This window comes from Meles meles, chromosome 17 (genome assembly GCF_922984935.1).
Source record: "Meles meles chromosome 17, mMelMel3.1 paternal haplotype, whole genome shotgun sequence".
NCBI classification, from domain to species: domain Eukaryota; kingdom Metazoa; phylum Chordata; class Mammalia; order Carnivora; family Mustelidae; genus Meles; species Meles meles.
Window position 1 is genome coordinate 15441036 of NC_060082.1, and position 27665 is coordinate 15468700.

The following is a 27665-nucleotide window of genomic DNA, read 5'->3' on the forward strand; positions in this document are numbered from 1 at the left end:
TATTGGCCAAAGCCAGTCATACATCAGCCCATATTCAGGAATGGGGAAACAGATTCTACTTTTGGATGATGGAATTGTGCAGTTGGCTTAAAGGACCTACGTAAAGAGAGGGGTAAAGAATTGTGATCATTTCTACAATCTCCCATGACCACTAAACAATATATTCTTCTTTTGTATAGATTCTGTATGATTCTCTAAGAAATGTCCATTTTTTATAAATTAGTAGCATTTGTTCAATGTGGTGTAATAACAACTCAGTGTTGGGCTTCAGGATGTCTAGGTTCCAGGTTTTTGCTTCTCCTCTCGACCAGGCATATTAGGTTCCTATTACTGCTGTAATAAATTACTACAAATTTAGTAGCTTAAAATGACGTGAATCTATTCTCTCACAGTTCTGGAGGTCAAAAGTCCTAAAGAAATTTATCAGGCTAAGCTCAAAGATGAGCAGGCCTATGTTTCTTTTGGGTAGTCTAGGAAAAAAAATCATTTCCTTGCTTTTCCCAGTTTGAAAGGCCACCTACATTCCTTAACTCACGGCTCCTTCCTTCATGTTCAAGACCAGCAGAATAAAGTTTTCTCTCTTTTCTGACTTCTGCTTATGTCCTTCCAATTTTTCACTCTGACTCTCAGCTTCCTACTTCTTCCTGTCATCATGTGATTACATTGGACACTTTTGGATAATCTGGGATAATTTCTCCATCTAAGGATTCTTAACTTCATCCCATCTGCAAGTTACTTTGGCAAGTAAGGTGTCACATATTCACAAGTTCTAGCTATTAGGACTTGGAGATTGTTGAGGGGTCATAATTTAACCTACTGTACCAGAGTTCAGCAAACTATGGCCTGCAGGCTACATCCGACCTGCCATCTGTTTGTGGAAATAAAGTTTTATTAGAACACAGCAATATTCATTCCTTATATATTGTCTATGGCTGCATGCATACTGGTATAGCAGAGATCTAATGGCCCCAAAAGACTAAAATATTTACTCTCTGTTCCTTTATAGATAAAGATTGCTGACCCTGGGGGCACCTGGGTGGCTCAGTGGGTTAAAGCCTCTGCCTTCAGCTCGGGTCATGATTCCAGAGTCCTGGAATCGAGCCCTACATCGGGCTCTCTGCTCGGCGGGGAGCCTGCTTCCCTTCCTCTCTCTGCCTGCCTCTCTGCCTACTTGTGGTCTCTGTCTGTCAAATAAATAAATTTTTTAAAAAAACCTTAAAAAAATAAAAGATTGCTGACCCTGTAACCAGATTCACTGTCACCTTGGGCAAGTTGCTTATTTCCACTAAGCATCATAAACCATAGCTTTTTAGACTTGGAAAGAACCTTAGAGTAGTTTTGGTTAAACTCTGCCCTATCCATTTATCCAAATCCCTTATCATTATCCAAATCACCTTTTCAGAATAACTTGTCACTCAGTTTCTGCTTGAAACCATGGAAATAAAAAGAACCTCTGTCTCATGAAGCAACTTGTGTTTGTTTCTGACAGCTCTGAGAAAGATCATTTCATCCCTGTGGCTTTTTTGCATAGTTTTATTTCTGCTTTCTGGACCACAGGGAATAAGTGTAATCTCTCTTCCATCTGAACACTAAGAACGTTAATCTGTTATCATACCTCAAAGTTACTACGTCACTATAATGTGGAGATTCAGGAGAGTGATATGAGGGTTTCTTCTAGATGTAAACACATGCGATATTGTTAATATTGTGAAAGTTCTGAGATTTTATTTCTTTTAAATATTTGGTGTTGGTGACCAATATGTGGGACTAGGTAGAGTGTCAATAAAGGGGAGAGTGGTAGGGGTTTCAGGTGCGGAATGTTGGTAAGCAGCCTCTCCTCTAAATGACAGGAATCCCATCCCCCTGGACTCACATGTCATTGTTGCCTGGATGCAAGAGATTGCCCAGATTTAGTCCTGATGAGCCCCTTTATTTGTGCCTGGGAAGGCTTCACTTCAAAGTGTGGACTGCGTTACTCTTCCTTTAACTATTCCCTTCTAGATGAGATGATACTATTTTTACTTCCTCTCCAATAAGCCATGTGTATGGCTTTCAGTTCACCGAAAGAGGATCTTCAAACCCCAAATTCCTTTCCTATAATTCTGATTCCAGTTCCAGAGAATCCAATGCTATTCTTAGGCTGTGATGAAAGGAAACCTAGGAACCTCAGTGAGATGTACTTCTACTGCAGAGAGGAGACACAATCTTAACCAGGGGAAAACCAAACTCCTCTCTAGGGAAGTCACGGGATCCTAAACAAGAGGACTGAACTGAGAACTCTTCTGGCCTTAGCATGTCAAGCTAAGCCTAGCAGAGGTCAATCTTGAAGAAAGCTGTCCCTTCCCTGGGGGACAGGTTAGCTAGGGGAGCAGCTAAGCTGATTAAAAGGGCTCAAAAGAGCTAAATTGTCCTCAGAGCTACATGTCACACTTGATTAATCTGTGATGTCCTATTCTGAATCTAAAGCTTTCCTAGTGGTTTATTTGTTCATTCATTCATCCAACAATATTTATTGGAACTTTACTGTGTGCTAGGCTTTGTGCTAGGGACTGATAAAAGAAAACTCTTGGTCCAATTTCTCCAATTCCCTTTAAAGCTTCTTTCTGTTTTACTCATTAATAATTATTAATAATCCTTGTCTAAATTTCCTCAGCAATTTGAGATTTCTTCCTCATCCATTTCTTTTATGTTGAATGGTGTCCCCATAACCTACCTATCAGCAAATTAGAAAACAGGAAATAACTCCATGCCCTTCTTTGCTTCTCTTTTCAATTTGTCTACCTCATCCTACTGATGTTACTTACTCAACATAACTAAAACTATCCTTCTCCTTTCCATTGTTGCTTACCATTGGCACATCACCATTTCACATAATCTCAGAATATCTTGCCTCTGCTTACCTTTCCTGTTTAACTTTGTCTGTTACTCCCTGTGTATTGTGAATTTATATCCAAATTTTTGAATTGCTTATAATCTCATACCCTCTCCTGATGCTTATTTCTCTCTCTCTCTTTTCTCCCTCTCTGACTTGCCTACCATATTCCTGCTCAACTTTTAATATTCAGCCAAGCATCTCCAAAATTCCTTCTTTTTTTTAAAAAAAAAATATTTAGTCATTTATTTGGTGGGGGCAGAGGGAGAGAGAGAATCCTTAAGCAGACTCCCCATGAATGCAGAGCCCCATACAGGACTTGATCCCAAGACCCTGAGATCATGACATGGACCAAAATCAAGAATCGATGCTTAAGTGACTGAGCTACCCAGGTGCCCCCCAAGATTCCTCCTTAATATTCTTTCTGCTGTCCCATTCCATGCCACCTGGTAGTTTTCCTTTTCTGTGCCCACAAAGAATCTGCACGCATCTTTATAAATGCTGTATTTTATATTTCTCACTTGACTATGAGCTCTTTGAAGACAGGGACAACTCTATTTTATTCCTTTTTATGTCCTCAGTGTCTCTTCTAGTCCTGGAAGATAATTGAACCTTAATGAATATTATTTATGTCCATCGATATGTTTAAATAAATTTGATGGTACTCTTGAATTGAGGCCCCCAGCAGAAGAGATGTGTTGAAAGAGAAATGTCAGTAAAGTGATCTATATCCCAGAATACATCCCTAGACCTCCTGCAGTAGCTCTCCTTCAGATGATGAAGCTTCTGACAACGAAATGCATCATTGAAACATACTCCTTCATTAATAGTGATGTTTTGCAATAATAATAAGCAGAATAGCTCTTTCTCTTACTATTTGCACAACTGGACTACATTCCATGAAAAGGAAAATATATGAGGTTTGTGATTTAAGAGACAGAAGCCAATTAGCTTCTGTCCCATTGTACTCAGTAAACACCGAGTTACAGAAGGGCCCAAACAGAACTATAATAGCAGAGTGTTGGCAGAGATTAGTGATGCTTTACTCCTGTTTTGTTTACCATAATGAACTGGTCGATAAACATCACAAATTGTTTATCTATATAAATCTTGACAGATTACTCTTTATGAAATCCATTTAGCAAGTGAGGTTTTCCCATAAGGATGAAAAATGAAGATTTTAAACAGATTGCGGGAGAAGCTCTGACTGTACCAGGAGAGTCAGTGTAATAAAGGTTTCTTTATATTAATATTACAAAAACCATTTATCCTGACAAAATCAATATCACAATTCATCTTAGTTTGGTATTTCTCTTTCTAAGCTTAAAATGTCTTCTCCTTTATTATGTATAATTTTGTTTTAATAAACGTGAAATATATTTCATTTAGGAGGTGCTCTTGAGAAAGGATAACTTATAAAATGACATCAAACTTGTAGCTTATCTGCTAAAGAGTCTTGGAAATGTTTAAAATTATATTTGAGTGGCTGAGAAATTTATAGGAATCATTTTACTTAAACCTTAATTACAAAATTATCCCTTGTGTCCTTTGCACTAGAAACAAACTGTAATATTCAGAAAAGTCTCCTATGAACTTGGTTCAGGTAAATTTCTCTCTCACTGAAGTCAAGCAATTATAACAAGTCAGATAAGTTAGATATAACAACATCTGGGAAAAGAGACTATAAAATCAGGAAGAGTCACATTTAATTACTCAAAACATTGCATGCTTTCAGAAGCGATTTATTTATTCCATTTGGATTCAGAACTTAATATCCCATGGATATTGACAGAGCGGACTTGGAGTTAAGCGTGTAGCAGCTAGCTGGAAGAAAATAGAACTACATCAAGGAGAGGAATTATGTTATACACTGGAAACTATTACTCTAAATGTACTGTATGTAAAATAAGTGTGATTGTCTCATGAGTGAATGGTAATAAAAACTGAAACACTCAAGAGACACTTGTTCATGAATGCTGTGGTGATATATATATGCCTTGGGAGAAGCTTGCCTCTTATTGTTTATGCTTACCAATATTACATTAAAAGCCTACAAACAATATATTCTAAGTAATGGTATATAATGAAATTAAGAGCAAATCAAATATTTTGTTGCTTCTATAATTCCATTTTAATTTCAGTGCATAATTTTCTTCAGTACTGATACTTAAGTAGCCTAAATAAAACATTTATTTGAAATGGAGTTCTGATGCATGTCTATACTTAAAGGACTTAATATAGTTATTTGTAGGGGGGAAATGTCCTTTTATCCTGACATAAAAAGGGCAAACTACAGTATAGTGTATACAGTATAGTATAAGAGAAACTGTACTTTATTTATTCCCAAGGGGATATTAGTCCATAAAACAAATTTGCAGTTTATTTAGCAGTCTTTAGCTTTTATCAGCCTTTTTAAGGGTGTTGAATGATTACCCGAGAGATCACACTGTAGAAGTTGCTGGGGGATGAAGAAACTATCCATCCAGCATCTTTATTAGGAAATAGAGGTGAATCCATTTAATGTTGTTTTAAATGTACCACACGGAAAGTTCCTGTTTTCAAGTGCGTTGTCTTTTCCCATGTGCTCTTTTTGCCTCGCCAATACTTCATGGTGCCAAAATTGCTTATCCTGATCAATGACATTGGCATATGCTAAGAATCTGAATAACTTACCCAGAGGAAACAGGTTTTGGATTCTATTATGGCAAAATGACAGACCAGTGATTTTTACAAGCAGCTTTAGGTCCAAGAAATTTAAGTTGGAATGAAGTTTTCTCATATTTATATCATTAACATCTTTTCATAGATCAGAATAATGCTGTATTCTCCAACCATTCTGGATAAGTGAGTGTAGTTCATAAAATAGAAAATGAAATATAACCTAGATTAAGGCATGGACAGTAGTGGAACATGTCTTCCACAAACTCTCCTCTTAATGAAATATAGTCTTTAAAAAACTAAAACTACAGAGTTTCAAGATTTTTAGGGAGATCCATGGTAATCACACCCAATGTTCTACTTCATAACTTGATAGATACTTAGAAGGATGATTTGTGGGTACCGAATCTAAGTTTTTAGCTATCAGAATAACTGCTTTTGTGAGAAATCAAAATTTACAGTATTCTTAATTGAACAACTAATCCGTGAGATGTATCATGGCATGAAAAAATCAAAATGACACTCTTTTTTTTTCCCCATCAATTAGTTTACAAAGGGAAGGCTTCATAGAGATTTTATTGTAGGCAACATTTTGTTACTCTTGTTTGACATTGTGTTTATTTATTTGTTTCGCTCAAGTGTTCTTTTTCAATATATTGGCTAAAACAGGCCATCTTATTTCACAATGTTATTGATAGATGTAACTTATTCTATGAATTATTAATCAAAACATTATTCTCTTTGATGGTTTATTTGTCTTGTTTTCAGATGTCAGCCTTGCAATTGTCATCTCTCAGGAGCCTTGAATGAAACCTGTCACTTGGTCACAGGCCAGTGTTTCTGTAAACGATTTGTCGCTGGATCCAAGTGTGATACTTGTGTTCCCAGAGCAAGCCATTTGGATGTCAACAATCCGCTGGGCTGCAGCAAAAGTAAGTGAACCCTGGCCCTGGGCTGGTGGGTGGACCCTCACGCAGGGAAGAGGGTTGTGTCACTCACTTTCTCTGTTGAGAACCCATCAGAAAGTCTTAGGCACAAGGTGGAGAATTTAGGTGGGAAATGAAAAAAAAAATACACTAAATGAAACCTGTGTTCTTTTTTCCTTGATTAGATTATTAAAATGGTGATTACATTAATAGTGGGAAATTTAAAACATTTTGGTAGAATGAAATCGCTACTGTGGTGACCAGAGTCTTGGTTTTCCCCCAGACATTGGACTTCCCAGTGACATAGGACTTCAGTACAAAAATCAATACTACTGGTTAAAACAAAATGATCAGTCACCCCACCAAACAAGGATATTCCCAGCCAATTTTCTGTAACACATGTGAGATTATTCTTATTTCTTATAAATTAAGTCCTTCTATCCCCCAAATTTTATGGGTACCATGCTATTATTAGTTGCTTATTGATATTAGAGCAATTATCAATGTTTATCATAGCATATCCCTCCTATATTTGATATTTCTCCTGCAAGTTGTATTAGTTGTTTAAATATCTTACACATTTCTATTTTCAACTCCTGGAAGCCAAAGATTACATCTCAGTATCTTTTGATGTTTCAACACCATTCTCCAGTGCCTTGACTTGACTTCTCAAGGTCACCTGCAGTCCTACAGTTTCATGGCATATTAGTGATTTATTTATATTTACTCCAAGATTATATATCCTTACCTTTTCCAGAATATCCTAAGAAATGCCTGTTGAGAACATGTGGTAAGGAGCCCTCCACAACATATTGTACAATGCGTGTTCTCCTTGGGGCGTCCTGGGTCTGTCATGAGTCACAATGAGAGGGAATGCCATAAGTCAGGACAAATCATCATAAACAAGCATGCTTGGAACTGTGTTATTTATATTTAAGGGAGAGAAAAATAAGTAAGAAAATATTGAGCTCCACAGCAACTGTACTAGATTTTGAGGTAGAGGAAGGCAGGGTGCAGGTAATGATTAACAAGACATATTCAGATTTTGTACCTGTGTAGTTTATCTTTGGTATCCTGTGTTTTGTTTGTTCTCTGTATGCTAGTACAAGTAAACAGTAGGCATTTAGGCTTCTTTTGGGAAAGGACTATTGTAATTGCCTTTCTGTGTAAATAGAGTCTAAACACAAATCTGGATTTCACTAAGAATTTAATTAATATTTGCTATTCATTGATTAACTATAGAATTGATTGATCTCTGTGCAACAGGAATTCCAACATATTGCTTTAGATGGCAGTTGTAGATTATCATTTTGTGAAAAACTTACATATAACATACCAAATCATAGTGATTTTTGATTGGTTCTGCCACTAATTTTGAATGAAAATATTGACTTTGCTCCATTTTTTTCGACCTATTCTTATACCTAAGACACAGTCCAAGAACTACACCTCAGGCAAAACTGGACAGTTTAGTTCACTGAATACTGAGCCTACATTTCTTAGTAGTGGTAGATACTTTTGTTTCGTCTTTCCTTCTCTGGGCTAAATCTTGTCTTTCCAAATGCTTCCCATTTTTAATAGATAAAAAACTTTTATACTCCTATTATTCCATTTATACATGGAAGTACCTTCACTTGACACACATATACACAGACACACATACATATATGTATATATATACACACATATATCCATGTATACATTTAAATTTTTCTCTTTAAAATTGTGATCCTTTCTGTTTTTTCCCATTTTATTTTATTTTATTTCTTTTCAGTGTTCCAAAATTCACTGTTTATGTACCACACCCAGTGCTCCATGCAATACATGCCCTCCATTATACCCACCACCAGGCTCACCCAACCCCTTACCTCCCTCCCCTCCAAAACCGTCAGTTTGTTTCTCAGAGTCCACAGTCCCTCATGGTTTTTCTCCCCCTCTAATTTCCCCCAACTCCCTTCTCTGCTCCATCTCTGTGTTATTGTCTTATGTGTTATTCCTCTGTGAGGAATAATGTCCTCTGTGTTATTCCTTATGCTTCACAAGTAAGTGAAACCATATGATACTTGACTCTCTCTGCTGGACTTATCTCACTCAGCATAATCTCTTCTAGTCCCGTCCATGTTGATACAAAAGTAGGAAATTCATCCTTTCTGATGGAGGCATAATACTCTATTGCATATATGGACCACATCTTCTTTATCCATTCGTCTGTTGAAGGGCATCTTGGTTCTTCCCACAGTTTGGTGACTGTGGTCATTGCCACTATGAACATTGGGGTCAGATGACCCTTCTTTTCACTACAGCAGTATCTTTGGGGGTAAATACCTGTAGTACAATTGTAGGGTCATAGGAGAAAACTATTTTTAATTTCTTAAGGAATCTACACACCATTTTCCAAAGTTGCTGCACCAACTTGCATTCCCACCAACAATGTAAGAGGGTTCCCCTTTCTCCACATCCTCTCCAACACACGTTGTTTCCTGTCTTGTTACTTTCGGCCATTCTAACTGGTGTAAGGTGGTATCTCAATGTGGTTTTGATTTGAATCTCCCTGATGGCTAAGAGGATGAACACTTTTTCATGTGTCTGTTAGCCGTTTGTATGTCTTCTTTGGGGAAGTGTCTGTTCATTTCTTCTGCTCATTCTTTGACGTGATTATCTGTTTTGTGTGTGTTGACTTTGAGGAATTCTTTATAGATCTTGGATATCAGTCCTTTGTCTGTAGTGTCATTTGTGAATATCTTCTCCCATTCCGTGGGTTGCCTCTTTGTTGTGTTAACTGTTTCCTTTGCTGTGCAGAAGGTTTTGATCTTGATGAAGTCCCAAAAGTTCATTTTTGCTTTTGTTTCCTTTGCCTTTGGAGACATATCTTGAAAGAAGTTGCTGTGGCCCATGTTGAAGAGGTTACTGCCTATCTTCTCCTCTAGGATTTTGATAGATTCCTGCCTCATGTTGAGGTCTTTTATCCATTTAGAGTTTATCTTTGTGTGTGGTGTAAGAGAATGGTCGAGTTTCATTCTTCTACATGTAGCTGTCCAATTTTCCCAACACCATTTATTGAAGAGACTCTTTTTTCCACTGTATACTTTTTCCTGCTTTGTTGAAGATTATTTGACTGTAGAGTTGAGGGTCCATATCTGGGTTCTCTACTCTGTTCCACTGATCTATGTGTCTGTTTCTGTGCCGGTGCCATGCTGTCTTGGTGATCACAGCTTTGTAGTAAAGCTTGAAGTCAGGCAATGTGATGCCGCCAGTTTTGTGTTTCTTTTTCAACATTCCTTAGCAATGTGGGGTCTCTTCTTGTTCCGTATAAATTTTAGGATTTTCGTTCCAGCTCTTTGAAAAATGCTAGTGGAATTTTGATCGGGGTGGCATTGAAAGTATAGATTGGTCTAGGCAGTATAGATATTTTAACAATGTTTATTCTTATCCATGAGCATGGAACGGTCTTCCATCTTTTTGTGTCTTCTTCAGTTTCTTTCATGAGCGTTCTGTAGTTCCTCGAGTACAGATCCTTTACCTCTTTAGTTAGGTTTATTTCCAGGTATCTTATGGTTCTTGGTGCTATAGTAAATGGAATCGATTCTCTGATTTCCTTACTCTTGGATACATTTGTTCATCCACTTATAGTAATTGTGAATGCTGTTGTTTTGGGTGTGTGTTTCACAAAATTTACAAAACACGGGTCATGCAAATTTAGAGACTCAGTACCTACAGAGGTAATTCATTCAAGAAAAAAATTAGACAAGATTTCTGCCTTTAAAAGAGCTTGAAACATAGTCAGCAGAAATGATGGATACACTCATAGCAGAAGGGAGTGAACAAGGGACACAGGAAATGCTGACTGTGGCATGAGCATGAAGGGAGGCTGCTTTCCTTTCTGTTCCACCTTGATTTTTACATGGTACTTGCTTTTTTTCCTAGCAACAGCCGGAACAACCAGCTTCACAAAGATATGGTGCTATTGAAAGGAATGTAGTGCTATCTATTGTTAAAACTGTGAACTACCTCAGGCTGGTGTTTTCCTCTTGTCCAACAGATGTCAAGCATGTGTTTTCCTTGATCATTAGAATGTTTCATAGTGTCCTTCTACACAGTTTGGGAACCACGGGTTTATGACTACTATTTTTTCCACTTAGAGGCTACTGGCAATAGGTTAGCAATATCATCTGTAATTTTTTCCTTTTTTTTTTTTTTTTTGATGGAGAGTTGAGTTGGGAATCTGAGCATATAATTTCCAGAGTGCAGGAGGAGAATTGAATTCAGTTAAGGTAGTTAGACCCTCTCTTATAATCTGCTTCTTATTTCGTGATTCATTTCTTTCCTATCAATATTAGTTTCATGCTTTCAAAATGATAGTCATTCTCCTTGATAGAAGTAATACAAAACAGGTATTAAATAATTCTTCCTTCTGTATGCTTTACTAGTGAATGAAATGAAATTTCATTTGCCCTAAACTTCTAACTATGAACTTAACTAAATATATATTTAGTTAATAATAGTTAATAGCTAATAATTAATAGTTAATAATTAAGTTAATTAAAAATTTAGTCTTTAAAAAGTTTTTAGAAGTTTAAAAAGTAAATAATTAAAAATAGTTAATAATATATAATAAGTAATAAAATTTATGAATTTATATATAAATATAAAATACATATTTATGTATAAATATAAAATCTTAAAAATAAATAATTAATAGTTAATAATAGTAGTTAATAATAAATAACTAGTTAAGTTCGTAGTTTTTTATATAGAATGGTTATATACATAATTCATAACTTATTTGTGTTTTAACTCTTCTTGACACTCCTGTGTTTATCTTTGGTTATTTATCCATCTTTTTATCACTCATATTTTTTCCTTTATCCTTACTTATCAGAGAGGCTTTTGTAACTAATATTTAAAAATATTAAATTAAAAATATTTTTAAAATATTTTTATTGTAGTAACATATATATGACATAAAATTGACCATATTAGCTGTTTTCAAATGCATAGTTCAGTGATACTAAATATATTCATGATGTCGTCCAACCATCACTACCATGCGTCTCTATAACACTTTACTTCTTGTGAAACGGAAACTGGTTACCTATTGAACAACAATATCTCCCATTTGCCCCCAGCCCATGGTAACCACAATTTTACTTTCTGCCTCTGTAATTTTGAATAATCTAAGAACCTCATATAAGTAAAATCATAAAATATTTGCCTTTTTGTAGTGACTTACTTCACTTAATGTTTATCCTCCATTTTGTCATCCATTTTGTAGTTTATCTCAGAATTCCCTTCCTTTTAAGGCTGAATAATATTCTTTTGTATGCATATACCACATTTTGCTTATCCATTCATCTGTCAGTGGACACTTGGGTTGCTTCCATGTTTCAGCTTATGTGAGTAATGCTGCTATGAATATGAGTGTCTAGCCACTTCTTCAAGACTCCATTTTCAATGACTCTGCTTTCAATTCTGTTGGATATATAATCAGAAGTGGAATTGCTGGATCATATGGTAGTTCTATTTTTAATTTTTTTGAGGAACTGCCATGCTATTTTCTACAGCAGCTTTACTATTTTAAATTCCCACTGACAGTGCACAAGGGCTCAAATTTCTCCAGATCCTTGCCAACATTGTTATTTTTTATTTATTTATAGTAGCCATCTAATGTGTATGGGATGCTCTCATTGTAGTTTTGATATGCATTTCCCTAATGATTAGTAATATTGAGCATCTTTTCATAGTTATTGGTTATTTGTATGCCTTCTTTAGAGAAAGTGTATTCTGGTTATTTGCCCATTTTTAATTGGGTTATTTATCTTTATTACTGAGTTGTAATTGTTCTTTATATATTTTAGGCACATGTCCTTTATTAGATATATGATTCCCAAGTGCTTTTTTCCAATCTGTGTGTTTTCCTTTCACTTTCTTGATAATGTCATTTTAAGCACAGATGTTTTAAAATTTGATAAATTTCAACTTGCCCAGTTTTTGTTGTTGTTTATATATTTGGTGTCATATCTAAGGAACTATTGCCAAATCCAAGGTTATGAAGGCTTTCTCCCTATATTTTTTATAAGAGTCTTACAGTTTTAGCTCTTAGATGTAGGCCTTTGATCCATTTTGAATTAATTTTTAGTTATGTTGTGAGTTAAGTTTCCATTTTCATTCATTTCAAATGTAGGTTTCCAATTGTTCCAGCGCTGTTTTTTGAAAGAACTGTTTTCCCCTTAGTTCTTGCTAATCTTGTTGAAAATCAGTTTACTATATTCTGTTGACTCTTTAATCTATATTTCTGTGTTATTTTATTACTTTGGTCTATGGATTAGAATATGCATTTTCATTTGCCACAGTCTATTTCAGGTTTGTACTGACTTAATGCTGGTAAAATATAACAAGTAAACTCTTGATATAGCTCCCTTCCTTTCCCCATTTTGAGTTATGATACTGTGTAATTTTACATATATGTATGTATATATGTATATATAATTTTCTTTCAACAGTAATAGGTTTTAAAAAAATTTAGGAGAAGAAAACAATATGAATATATGAATACGTACACACATACACACAGAGTCTTGAATGTTTACCCACATATTTACCCTCTCTGGTGTTCTTCTTACCTCTACATTATTCAAATTATTTGCTCTCTGTGTCATTTCCTTTTAGCCTGCTGGATTTCTTTAGTATTTCTTGCAGGGCTAGTCTGACACAATGAATTCTCCCACTATTTTTTAAAAGCTATCTGCAAATCTATCCTTCCTTCCTCCCTCAATCCATTCTTCCTTCATTTTTTTTTTTTTACCATTTTTTTTTTTGGAATGTGAGAATTTTTTTTTATTTTATTTATTTTTTTCAGCGTAACAGTATTCATTGTTTTTGCACAACACCCAGTGCTCCATGCAAAACGTGCCCTCCCTATTACCCACCACCTGTTCCCCCAACCTCCCACCCCTGACCCTTCAAAACCCTCAGGTTGTTTTTCAGAGTCCATAGTCTCTTATGGTTCGCCTCCCCGCCCCAATGTCCATAGCACCCTCCCCCTCCCAATCCCACCTCCCCCCAGCAAACCCCAGTTTGTTTTGTGAGATTAAGAGTCATTTATGGTTTGTCTCCCTCCCAATCCCATCTTGTTTCATTTATTCTTCTCCTATCCCCCTAACCCCCCATGTTGCTTCTCCATGTCCTCATATCAGGGAGATCATATGATAGTTGTCTTTCTCCAATTGACTTATTTCACTAAGCATGATACCCTCTAGTTCCATCCACGTCGTCGCAAATGGCAAGATTTCATTTCTTTTGATGGCTGCATAGTATTCCATTGTGTATATATACCACATCTTCTTTATCCATTCATCTGTTGATGGACATCTAGGTTCTTTCCATAGTTTGGCTATTGTAGACATTGCTGCTATGAGCATTTGGGTATGAGTGCCCCTTTGGATCACTATGTTTATATCTTTAGGGTAAATACCCAGTAGTGCAATTGCTGGGTCATAGGGTAGTTCTATTTTCAACATTTTGAGGAACCTCCATGCTGTTTTCCAGAGTGGTTGCACCAGCTTGCATTCCCACCAACAGTGTAGGAGGGTTCCCCTTTCTCCGCATCCTCGCCAGCATCTGTCATTTCCTGACTTGTTAATTTTAGCCATTCTGACTGGTGTGAGGTGATATCTCATTGTGGTTTTGATTTGTATTTCCCTGATGCCGAGTGACGTGGAGCACTTTTTCATGTGTCTGTTGGCCATCTGGATGTCTTCTTTGCAGAAATGTCTGTTCATGTCCTCTGCCCATTTCTTGATTGGATTGTTTGATCTTTGGGTGTTGAGTTTGCTAAGTTCCTTATAGATTTTGGATACTAGCCCTTTATCTGATATGTCGTTTGCAAATATCTTCTCCCATTCTGTCAGTTGTCTTTTGGTTTTGTTAACTGTTTCCGTTGCTGTGCAAAAGCTTTTGATCTTGATGAAATCCCAATAGTTCATTTTTGCCCTTGCTTCCCTTGCCTTTGCCGTTGTTCCTAGGAAGATGTTGCTGCGGCTGAGGTCGAAGAGGTTGCTGCCTGCATTCTCCTCAAGGATTTGGATGGATTCCTTTCTCACATTGAGGTCCTTCATCCATTTGGAGTCTATTTTCATGTGTGGTGTAAGGAAGTGGTCCAATTTCATTTTTCTGCATGTGGCTGTCCAATTTTCCCAGCATCATTTATTGAAGAGGCTGTCTTTTTTCCATTGGACATTGTTTCCTGCTTTGTCGAAGATTAGTTGACCATAAAGTTGAGGGTCGATTTCTGGGCTCTCTATTCTGTTCCACTGGTCTATGTGTCTGTTTTTGTGCCAGTACCATGCTGTCTTGATGATGACAGCTTTGTAATAGAGCTTGAAATCCGGAATTGTGATGCCACCAACTTTGGCTTTCTTTTTCAATATTCCTTTGGCTATTCGAGGTCTTCTCTGGTTCCATATAAATTTTAGGATTATTTGTTCCATTTCCCAAAAGACTCCACTCCAAAACTGCTAGAACTTGTACAGGAATTCAGTAAAGTGTCAGGATATAAAATCAATGCACAGAAATCAGTTGCATTTCTGTACACCAACCACAAGACAGAAGAAAGAGAAATTAAGGAGTCAATCCCATTTATAATTGCACCCAAAACTATAAGATACCTAGGAATAAACCTAACCAAAGAGGCTAAGAATCTACACGCAGAAAATTATAAAGTACTCATGAAAGAAATTGAGGAAGACACAAAGAAATGGAAAAATGTTCCATGCTCCTGGATTGGAAGAATAAATATTGTGAAAATGTCTTCCTTCATTTTTTGATGGGTAATTTTTCTGGGTAGAACTCTTGATGACAAGTATTCTTTTTTCTTTTAGGACTTTGAATATGTCATTCTACTACCTTATGGCCTCCATCATTTCTTTCAGCCTCTACTTGTATTTTTCTTTAACTATGAATGAATTTTTCTCTTACTCCTTTAAAAGTCTTGTTTTTGTCTCCCAGCAGTTTGAGTATGATATATTTGGTATGAATCTCTTGGTATCCTATTTGGATTCATGGTAATTTTTGGAAATATAGATAAATGTTTTCCATCAAATTTGGAAAGTTTGAGCCAATCTTTCTTCAAATATTTTCTGCCACTTTATCTTCTCATTTTGGAGATCTTGTAACACCTCTTTTGGTGCATGGTGCACCTGACATTGTCTCACAGGTCTCTGAGGATATGTTCATTTTTGTTCTATTTTTTTTTTCTCCTTTCTGTGGATTGGCTCAATCATTTGTGTTATCATTACATTCTACCTATTGCTTTTTTGGTTGGTTGGTTGGTTGGTTTTGGTTTTGCTTTTTTTTTTTTGCTTTTTTAAAAAAATACTTCTTTTCCTTAGAGAGCATGTGTGCTAGTGGGAGAGGGGCAGGGAGGGAGAGCTAGAGAGAGAGAAAATTTTAAGCAGGCTCCATGCCCGGCACAGAGCCCTGCACAGGGCTTGCTCTCACGATCCTGAGATCGTGAGAAGTCTGTGCTGAAATCAAGAGTTGGAAACTGAACTGAATGAGCCACTGAGGAGCCCCCCTACCTCTTGTTCACTGATTCTTTCTCTTTCCCTTTCAAATCTGCCATTGAAGCCTTTTTCAGGGAAGTTTCCATTTCAGTTACTGTATTGTTCAGCTCTGGAATTTAGTGTTTTTATGCATTCTGTTTCTGTATTAAAGTTCTCTTTTTACTGAATCATCATCAGGTTTTTCTTTAACTCTTAGAACATACTTAGAAGAGCTGCATAGAAGTGGTTTTTGCTGTACTGAATACTGGGGATCATTCAGAGTCTGTTTCTCTCAACTGCTATTTTTATGAGTATAGTTCACAATTTCTTTGAGTGTGTTGTAATTTTATGTTGAAAACACGTTGTTAGGTTTTTTTGGTAATTTGCATATACTTAAACAATAGAAAATTTTCTCCACTGCAGTGTACAGCTGTTGACGTCTAATCAGGCTTTTTCTTTTTTTTATTTTAATTTTTACTTACAGCCTGGCTTCCTAGGGGTCATTACTGTGTCTGAATCAGCCAAATAGCTGGGCAATGCTTATGCTCAAATACTTGCCGACCATATAGCTTCTGCCAGTCAATACGTGTGTGGTTTGGGGCATGTTTTCAGAGTTATAGCTAGTTCCCAGTTCTTCCTTGACCTTCATTTTTCTCTGGCTCTCATGGTTTTTCCCCATCCCTTCATAGCTTTCCAGCCAGCTAGGACTCAATGGAAAGTTTATTTCAGGCCTCCCATGACTCTATCATACCTAGTATCTCCTGGTTTATTATCCTGTAAATTCACCACTTAACCTACCTGGGAGGTTATAATCAGGAGCATATACTCAGGCTAGAAAACCTGTGAGTTTTCCCTCTTGTTCCCTAATGACTGTGCCAAATTTTGGCGGCAAAGCTATGAATTTCTGCTGCCAACCCCAGATCAAGTCAGTGCCCTATGGCACCAAAACTACTGTTTGTAGTCAGCCTTACTGGTAAAACTAACATTTTTGACTATGGAACTTGTATTATGGGAACAACCCCCACAAAAAGGCCACAGACTCCTATTGTTGCTTTTCAAGAGTAAATGTTCTCAACTTTTTGTTTACCTGTGGTTGACTTAGAGCTCCCAAAATGGTTATTTTGATGATTTCATTCAGTTTATATCACTAAACTCTTTCTGTTACTGTCATTAGAAGCACTCCTATTTGCTTTTACTTTTTAATTTTTAGTAACTTTCTAGATATTGTTTTATTTTTACTTTTCAGATATTTTTAAGTTCTCAATAACTGTCTTCTACTTGTTTCCTATTAATTAATTCTTGGAACTGGGTTCATGGTCACATCTTCCCTTGTGGTTGGGTATTTCCATGTCACCAAGTTTCTGGTTGAATTGATGTGAACAGAAGTGGTATGTCGGAGTCCAGGTTGTGCTCTCATACATATGGGGCGTGTCCTCCATCTCTCCTTTTACCTTTCCTGTTGAATTGGATACAGACTTGGTGGTCATCTGCCTGGGACCATGTAAACAAGGACAACCCTCTAAGGATGGCAAGACAAAAAGACAGAGGGAGCTTAGACACCTGTCCTCATAGCCACAGTGTTCCTTCCCAGCCTTTCATGAAAAAGGGAAACATACACATTCTCTATATACTCAAAATAATCCTGAGATTTAGACATTATTCTCCCCTTACTATATATGAGGAATGATTCAGAGACTCCAACCAAAATTTGACTACAGTCGCACAATTACCAAAGTGCCTAAGCCAGGATTAAAACTCATGGTTCCCAAACAAATGGACGTCGTCACAATACGATACTATCTTTCCTTACAAGAAAGTCTGGGAAATGCAAAGATCACACTTGGCAGTTTTGAGGAATGAATGAATATGTGACTATTTTCTCAGAATTCCCCTTTCAGCATATAAAAGGGTGAATTTGGGTTATCTTATGGCTAGGATTTCATAATATTTATTCTGTGAGTGGTATTGAACCATCTAAGCCTTCAGGTCTATGAACATCCTCGTTTTAGAGTCAAACAAGCACTATACATTTATACCGTGAGGTTGGACAAGATTGTGGTTAGAGATGGTCATAAAAAGTAATCAACTGTATGGGGCACCTGAGTGGCTCAGTGGGTTAAAGCCTCTGTCTTCGGCTCAGGTCATGATGCCAGGGTCCTGGGGTCGATCCTACATCAGGTTCTCTGCTCAGCAGGGAGCCTGCTTCCCTTCCTCTCTCTCTGCCTGCCTCTCAGCCTGCTTGTGATCTCTGTATGTCAAATAAATAAATAAATAAAGTAATCAACTGTAAACATTTGGGAGAGCCTGTTTGTGTCTTTGTGTTTGTGAATGCTTGTTGCCAATGAAATTTTCAAGTAATGCAAATTCTTTTCTATACCCTTTGACATGGGATGGAAACATATATCTTTCAGTCATCCCCAAAGTATGTCCCTGTCTTAGAAAATACTCTGAAGGTCAGTTTTGATTGCTTTATCTCTGAAATCTGTTGTGTTCCTAGTAGCATGCAGAGTTTTAGATGTTGTCACTAATAGTCACTAAAAATATTCAATTGCCATAGATTACAAGGCTCTTTGAGAATGTTACAAATGAGACAGTTTATGAGTCTTTGTGGTTCTACCAAGAACAACAGGATGTGGAGCCCTAAATTAAAAACCACTGACAGATCAAAAGCACTGTCAATGTTCAACAATCCAAACAACCTGTCAAATATGGCAAATTCCCAAATTCAAAAGTAGAAGGTCCTCTTTGGAAATGATTCTCTTTTTCTGTGTCATTTTGAGATTGGTGCTATTCTTGTCCTGTATCTAACTAGGCATATGGACAGTTAGAGTTTTAATATAACAATGCAAATTCCAAAGAAGGAGAAAAGATAAAGAGGAAGAGTAAGAGTATCTAAATTTGAATATTTTTTCTTTAAAAACATGACATCAATATTATCTCCCTTAGGATTAGAGACATTGTCTTTAGGAAGCCTATGCATAATATATAGAATTTTATTTATTTCAAATTCAGTACCCTTGTGAATCTTAATGAATTAGTGATAGCTCTTAGCTCAAAGTCTCTGCCTGGTGTGCAAGATAACTTCACTTTTCTATTCCATACTTCCCTACCCTACTCTATGCCCCAAGATTGTGTATGGTCTGCATCATCAGGCTCCCTTGCCCTCTGACATTCGATTGGCTTCAGCTACTAGTAGGAGCCTGGCAGTCACCTGGAGGGATGGCAGAAAGGAAAGTTAAAATATTTAATCCTCAGCTTCTTGTTGCTATATAGGAGGGGTCTTGAGGTGGTCTTGAGGTGGTTGTACCCTGCCATGATTAGTCACAACTCCTGCCAAATGATGCTTTTCCTATAGCTCTTTCTGTCTTCGAGTGCTATGACCCTTTAAGCTAGGGATAGTGTGCTAGAAAAAAGCTCCCATAGCAGGTCTGACTGTTTATTTGTAGAAAGACCTTCTTACAAAGTTAGCCTTTGGTTGACATGTTGGAACTTGGACTTTTTGAGGGGGTTTCCCCATCCCCAGAACAGGTAAGAGTGGCTCACTATCTCTTAAACTTTGTCCAACCAAATAGTTTATGCTTCACCCTGCTTTCCTTCTGGGAATCTAGAATTTGGGAGGTTGTTCATGTAGACAGAGGCTGTCTCCATCAACAGCCACCCATACAAACCCTGGGCATTGAGTTTCTAATGAGCTTCCCTGGTTGGCAACATGCCACATATTTTCATAAAACATTGGCTGGGGAATTAGGCATATTCTGTGTGACTGGAACCTTGTGGTTGGTTTCCCTTGGACTTACCCAACTACTTTTCCTTTTGTTGATTGTATTCTCTTCTTTTACTATAATAAATTTTATCCACAAGTAGGACTATATGATGAGTCCTGCAAGACATCCTAGCGAATCATTGAACCTGGGGTGGCCTTGAGGGCTCCTAGCATAAATAGGGAAAGAGCTCTACTGTTACACCCCAGAGTACAGCTTGATTTCTTTTGGTTTCCTTGCACACTCTGTCTACCCTTTGGAAAATAGTTTCTTTATTGAGCTCTTTATTACATTAGTTAATCTGAATGTGCTCTCTCTCGTCTCCCCAAACCCTATCACCCAGTGAGTGCAAATACTTCATATAAAAATACTGATAATTATTTGATTGATTCATTTCTACACATGATATTTGGCAGTTTCTTAACAAAAACATTAAAGGTTTTTAAAGTAAGGTAACAGAGAAACCTTTGAAATGTTATTTAATGAAAAACTCTGAGTAGGATGTGCTTCTCTAAACGGATGGAGGATTATGCACTTTGTTAAGCCAGAAGGTAATAAATAACTGGTGGCTGATTGTCCTTAACAAAATAGTTAGACATTATTTTTCTCCTTTACCTTTACATATTCTGGCAGGGAGGAGGCTGGTGCAGAATGAAGGAAAAGAGGGAGACTGAGGAAAATAGGCAGTGATAAGAGACAATGTTTCCATACTTATATTCCATGTACTTATATAAACTATCACCAAATATGATACTTTAATTTTAATGATACAAATATCACTAAAATAGTGAGGCGAATGCTCTTATGTGCCATATGGAAGCAATCATATTACTTCTAACAGTCATTGCACCTCTAGCAGGTGTGGGTATATCCACATAGTACATTACGATAATTTCTTGCTAATATTTAGACTATTTAATATCCAAGACATCATGGGTATTTGTATCACCAACTATTATTCTTTCTTTTCCACTGTGCTCTGTGAAGCAAGATGAGGCATTGTGCTTAGTGGAATGGAAAACTTCCTTTTAAAAATCCAGAAATTATGTTACTTAAATTTAAAGTTTCAATATAACTATTTATGTTAACTTTTAAGTTAATTAAGTAGAAAATGAGTGTTATATATCCTTAGATACTTTCTAAGAAGAAGGAGGAGGATGAGTAGGAGGAGGAGGTGGAGGAGGAGGAGGAGAGGAAGGGGGTGGGGAGGAGAAGGAGGAGAGGAGAAGAGGAGGAGGAAGGAGGAGAAAAAGAAGTGCTTAATGTAAAATTCTGTGGTCCACTCCCCAACTATGTTTATGACAGCTGCATTAACCCACAAAATTGTTTTATGCTTCTAGATAAAAGCTTTATTTTAGAGAACTCATGATGTGTACCTTCTGTTTATTAATGTTTTAGTAAACCACATGCCTTCTTGATAAAGTAATCCTAAATCAGAAAGACCTCTTTGCTGGATATCTTACTTCAGCTTACTTGTGTGCTTATTGATTGCCTTTGCTAATAAATGCTCTCTCCATTGTAATTTAGCTCCATCCCAACAACCTCCCCCCAGAGGACAAGTTCAAAGTTCTTCTGCTATCAATCTCTCCTGGAGTCCACCTGATTCTCCAAATGCCCATTGGCTTACTTACAGTTTATTTAGGGACAGTTCTGAAGTCTACACAACTGAAGACCAATATCCATACAGTAAGTTTAAAAGTTTGGTGATAGAAAGATACAATATTCTGAAAACTGATATATTAGTTAAGTTCTTTGACACTGAGGATAAATGTTGTTGTGGTTTCCTGCGTCTAGCAGAGAGTTTCAAGTAGAGACAGAAATATATCAGCAATGTCCTCATAATCAAAACAATGCAACAAAAATGAGATGCTTTTTATTTGGTAAGCCCTAATGCTTATCAAATTCTCAAAGATGAAAAAAAAAATTACCCTATTCAACCAATATTGATGAGGATGTGGAGGAGTTAGAATGTACATAAACTGCTGGACTATCTATGTAGTTTCATTGGCACAACTTTTCATGCAGGACAAATTGTTGAAATGTATGAGAAACTATATCCTTTTGTATACCATTTGACTCAGTATATTTAAAAAAAAAAGATTTTATTTACTTACTTAACAGAGAGAGACACAGTGAGAGGAAGCAGGGGGAGTGGGAGAGAGAGAGAAGCAGGCTTCCCGCTGAGCAGGGAGCCTGATGCGGAGCTCAATCCCAGGACCCTGGGATCATGACCTGAGCCCAAGGCAGATGCTTAATTACTGAGCCACCCAGGCACCCTTAGGAAATTTATCTCAAATGAACAGTCATAAATGGACACAGAATATGTTCAAGCCTACACTATCTGCAATAACAAAATATTATAAGACATTCAAATATTCAAAAATTTTTCAATAAATTATGATAGTTGGATAATAGGATCCTGATACATTGGTAAGTGGACTGTGGGATATGATTACCTATAAAATGATATTTTAGTTTACATATTAATGAATGGGAAGTGCCCATAACACACTGTGTAATGTAACAAAAGGTATTATAAATAACCTGAGTTATATTAAATTGAAAAATATGTAGAAATTTTGTAAGACTTACAACAAACTGAACCTTAGTTTTCTCTGAGCATAAGGATTACACACAATTTATCAAATATTCCTATTACATGGGTTGTTCTTAGGTTAAAAATGGACTTTTAAAAAAGTAGAATTAGAGCACTAACCTTCACGCAAACAATGTAATTTTATATATACACTGCCATTTCCAGAAAGATAGAATATAAGATGAACTTAAATTGGATGAGAAAGGATGTGAAAAACCATGAAAATTATCTCTACATCTATAACTTTTAAGATTTTAAAGGAGCTCATAGAATTCAAAGTACAGGGACCCTTGTCTTTAAAAAAAAAACAACAACAACAAAAAAAAAAAACAATACTCAGATGTTTTAGATAGTTTCCCTAAAGTCAGAATGAAGAAACAGAGGTGTTTATATCCTTCCACCTCTGTCTTCTCTGATATTTGCCTCTAGTCATCTTTAGCCACAAGCTAGCTTAAGAAACTAGTTTTAAAAACAGTGGAATAGTGATTCTAATTTAAGTTTCCATTTTGTTCTCTTTGTTTAATACCCAATTTTCCAAATTCCAGTTTAACTTACTTAATTATTTAGAAAAGCGTATAAAGTTCTATAGAGGCACTGAAGTTCCATAATCTTCCTCAGAATGGTTAGGGAGATGCCTCATTTTAACACAGTGATTGGATTTAAAACTTTTGCATAGCACACATTTATATTGTGTATGTACTACGGTAGGTTACATTTTGCACCTAATTCTGACTGACATGCACCTACATTATTGTGTCCACTTTCTGTTAACTCTAAATGTTTCCCCAGTATTCCAGCTCTTCTCTGAAGTTAATGGCAACTCTGAACTTCATGATGCAGATTGCAAAGGGAAATGAACATCTGTCTACATCTGCCATGTTGGCAAAGCATCCTAAAAACCTGCTACTAGAATGTTTATTTTCTTCCAAATATCAGCATGATCCAGGTGTCCTGAAACTTAAACTTTTGCGAGAGGGGAAAAGAGAGTTATAAAAATATTCAAAGTGATTTTGAAGATGACAGTACCACTGGTTGGGTTATTTCTGAAATCGTGAATCAGGGTCACCCTGTTTTTCCATTTAGCTTAATTCAATAATAAAATTAAACTTCAATTATACCCTTCAATTCCAGTGGCCTGTTTTCCATAGTAACATATTGTGATCTATTTTATAGACCATTACATGAGAACACAACACTCTGGCTCTTATTCATGATTGCACTAATATAGAATCCAAATAACAGTTTCTTACATAATAAATGTGTACTCGTTCGCTAATCAGACATTTATATAATCCTATTAAATGAGGTATTATTTCCTAAATCCTTCTTTTCCATTAAAAAATGCCACTTCTGTCATTTCTTGACAATCACTATAATTAATGATGTGAAAATTATCTGCATGATGGCATTTGAACAGTAAGAACAATTGGTTAACACTGTCAGAACTTTGTATCATTCTAATAATACCCTCATGTTTATTACTCTATTTCCAGTGTGAGGATAGCATGTGTAATATGAAAAGGAAACAGTACTTATATTCAGTCGGATGAACACAAATCTTTGGGTTAAATAAAGGCATTTGGAATTATAGGTGGAGAATCATTGAACTTTTCAAAGAAAATTAATAGTGTTGTCTTCCGAGAAAGTTTGATCATTTGGTTGAGCCCACTATAGAATTCCTTGTTAGAATAAAAACTTTTCCTAGCTTGCCTGATGCACCATGGGAATCTCCAGGATGGTGGTTTCCAACCTAAGATCATGACACACTGGTGTATTATCATCTTGAAATGTTGCAAAGTATTGGTTACTAGTTACACACAAGTAACAGTGGAATAATTTTAAAATTTCTGAATAATAAAAAAATAGGAGAGACAGGTATAGATGTCAAATAAGTGCACTGGGAATTGTACATAATCAGTGCCTACTATCATCTCCCCCGTAGCTCCAATCTGGTTTGCCCACAGGTATTTCCTCTGTGATGGGGGTGAAGAGAACAGCTACCATAGGAAATAGAACTCATTTGATAGTGTTGTGGTTTTAGGGAGTGGCCAATGAATCATATTATGTTTCCCTACTTGAGTTTGGAATGAAAAGAGAACTAGATCTAGGATTCAGTAAGATGGAAATGAAAAATAAAAGTCATTTTCATTACTTATAAAAGTCAAAACTGGAGAATAGACCTTCTCTCCCGTACTAAGATTAGAAGGGAGAAAAATCAATAAGCTGATCTAAATATGCTGTGTTTCTCCCCTTTCTCCCCAAATTCACAGTTAAAATCATTTCTCACTTGGGAAGCCACGAGTAGAGGAATAGTCCTTACACATTGGCTCTAAATAATCCTTTCACAGAGAAATAAGAGGATGGATACTTCTACACCTGACCACTGCTTACATAGCCTAAAGAGGTTAGCATAGTTTAGAGTTCCAGAGGACGATACATCTTAGTGAACCCTGAGACTTCATTTCTATCTTCAATATCATTACCATTTGTTACTCTATACTAAATCAAGGGATCGATGTAACAAGTGGTAAGATGTTTCTGAGAGAAACAAACAGTAAATATAGGGAGAGAATGAAACCAAGCAACCGTTTCTATAAAGCTCTTAATATTCTTTCCTGGAAAAATCAATCAGATGTATATGGAAAAATCATTCCTTCATTTATTCAATAAAATTTTATTTAGTGTTTACTCCAGATCAGGAACTGTATGAGTCACTAGAAGCACAACGCTGGAAGGAGCAGTTTTTGTTATTGAGAGGGGAGATAAAACAGTAAGACAAAATTATAATGTGTATTAAATGATAAATTAGAGTAGACTTGGAGTATTCAGAAAGTACTGGAAGGGGGAGTGGATGACATTCCTGGGGCGGCAGAGAGGGAGACTGAGGACCATTGAACATCTCACAGAAGGAGGTGATGTGGGAGCTGGATTAGCCAGATACTGCAGTAAAGGAAAAACGATTTTCCTGGAAGAAATTGTATGTGAGCAGGCATGAAGGAGGGTGTATGAGAAAATGAGGTACATTCAGCACAACTGAGCAGCTCCAGGTAGCTTTCATGGATGGTGTATTAGGGAAATACTGCCAACCAGAGTAGGTACCAGGCGAGGTCATGAATTAGTGCTGAGGCAAGAATCCTGAATGTTGTCCTTAATGTGCAGAAATTGTGGTTTGAGCCTGGGTGGCTCAGTCGGTTAAGTGTCTGCCTTTGGCTCAGGTCATGATCCCAGAGTCCTGGGGTCGAGTCCTGCGTGGGGTTCCTTGCTCAGTGGGGAGCCTTTTTCTCCCTCTGCCCCTGCCTGATATTTCCCTGCTTGTGTTCTTTCTCCTTGTCAAATAAATAAATAAAATCTTTTAAAAAAAGAAGTTTGTTGTAGGAGAACAATTTTCCAAGCTCAAAGTGAAAGATAAAGGAAGTTCTTATCCTTACTAAGGATAAGATCAACCAGATCAAGATAAGTTGTTTTAACCCGAGTTAATTTGCTGTTGTTGTTATGATAAAATTAAGGGTAAGGGGAATTCTATTTATATCCTTTCTATTACTTTTATTTAGCTCATACTATATGTTGTTTATACAGTGTTTTAACCAAGAAAATTTGCCATCTCAATTCTGTAATTACTCTAATTTCTTACTAGATTCTTCTTATAGATTTTGATCTATCGGGATTATATTCCATTTCTCAAATGCTACGAGCATCAAGTATGTAATGAACTTCTCTTAAACATCATCAGGTTATGTATCTTCCAACTTCCAGTTTATTTGACAGAGAGAAATCACAACTAGGCAGAGAGGCAGGCAGAGAGAGAGGAGGAAGAAGGCTCCCTGCTGAGCAGAGAGCCTGATGCAGGGTTCGATCATGACCCTGAGATCATGACCTGAGCCGAAGGCTGAGGCTTTAAACCACTGTGCCTCCCAGGCGCCCCCAAAACACTATATTTTAGAAAGAACAAGAGTTTAAACAACCTTCTAAATAGTTTTCATGACAAGGGACAATTTTCTTATGTTACACTGCACAGTAAAAGCAATTAGAATTTGTTTTATTTCAGTTTTAAAAATCCAAACCGTTCTCTTATTCAAAAGAGCAGATTGTATAGTTTATGTGATTAAGTTATACAAATAGGAAAAAAAAATTAGGAATGATTCCTTACCAATTTCTGAAATATGACTCTTTTATTCCTTTAATTTCAGATATTCAGTACTTCTTAGACACTGACCTGTCACCATATACTTCATATTCCTATTACATCGAGACGGCCAGTGTGCATGGTTCAACAAAGAGTGCATCTGTCACATACAAGACGAAACCAGGGGTCCCAGAAGGAAACTTGAACTTAAGTTATATCCTTCCTGTTGGCTCAGACTCTGTGACACTTACCTGGACTGCACCTTCAAATCATTCTGGTCCTATAGAGAAATATATTTTGTCCTGTGCTCCTTCAAGTGGCAATGAACCATGTGTTCCCTATGAAGGTCATGAAACCTCCGCTACCATCTGGAATCTGGTTCCATTCACCAAGTACCATTTCTCTGTACAGGCATGTACAAGTGGGGGCTGTTTACACAGCTCACCCCTTACGGTGATCACAGCCCAGGCACCTCCCCGAAGGCTGGGCGCACCTGAGGTGCGGAAGATCGGTTCCACAGAGCTTCATGTAGAATGGTCTCCCCCAGTGGAACCAAATGGTAAGAATTCAAGGCTTAGATTTCCTTTTCTTGAGCAAAACATGAATGAGAATCTAGGCATTTGGAATTGTGCAATAAGAATCTGGCAACTGTATCCATTTTTGTAACTGTAGATATAATAACTGAGAATTTCTAAAGATATCAGATACTATTTATACTGGTTAGTAGAATGAGTATATTTCTTTAATCTAATAACAAATTCTGTTCATTTAAATTGCCCCTTAAAAGGCTAATATTATCTTTGCTCTTAATGACATCTGTCACAACACAAATGATGTTTCTAATTTGAAACTCACTTATGAAATGCATTATATTTGACTGTGTCACAAGTTAGGGCACCCGTAAGCAGTAAATTTTCTCTTTTAAGCAAGAAAAGGATATAAAATAGTATAAAAAATATGTATATAGGCTAGCTGACTCCATTTAGTTAATTTTTTGTCTTCATACAATTGAACCCTTGGTTATATAGGCCAGACACAAATTCATAGATTTTTAGTAATTAATATCATGTACGTACAATGGCAAAACCTCTTTTCTTAGACTTTTAAAGTTATTTGAGAAGACTAGGTAGAAATCAAGTTTAATATTCTAATATTTCTATAATAAGAGCTTGTGTTAAATAGATAATAAA

The 27665-nt window shown here is 36.6% G+C and overlaps 1 protein-coding gene across 1 annotated transcript in view; it reads left to right on the forward strand.

Moving 5' to 3' along the window:
• USH2A (usherin) overlaps nucleotides 1–27665 on the forward strand; it is a 714551-nt gene that overhangs the window by 168234 nt on the left and 518652 nt on the right. Inside the window, exons 14-16 of the mRNA XM_045983172.1 lie at nucleotides 6299–6462; nucleotides 21284–21442; nucleotides 26540–27034. Of these exons, the coding sequence (XP_045839128.1) occupies nucleotides 6299–6462; nucleotides 21284–21442; nucleotides 26540–27034 (818 nt within the window). The remainder of the gene's footprint in view (nucleotides 1–6298; nucleotides 6463–21283; nucleotides 21443–26539; nucleotides 27035–27665) is intronic.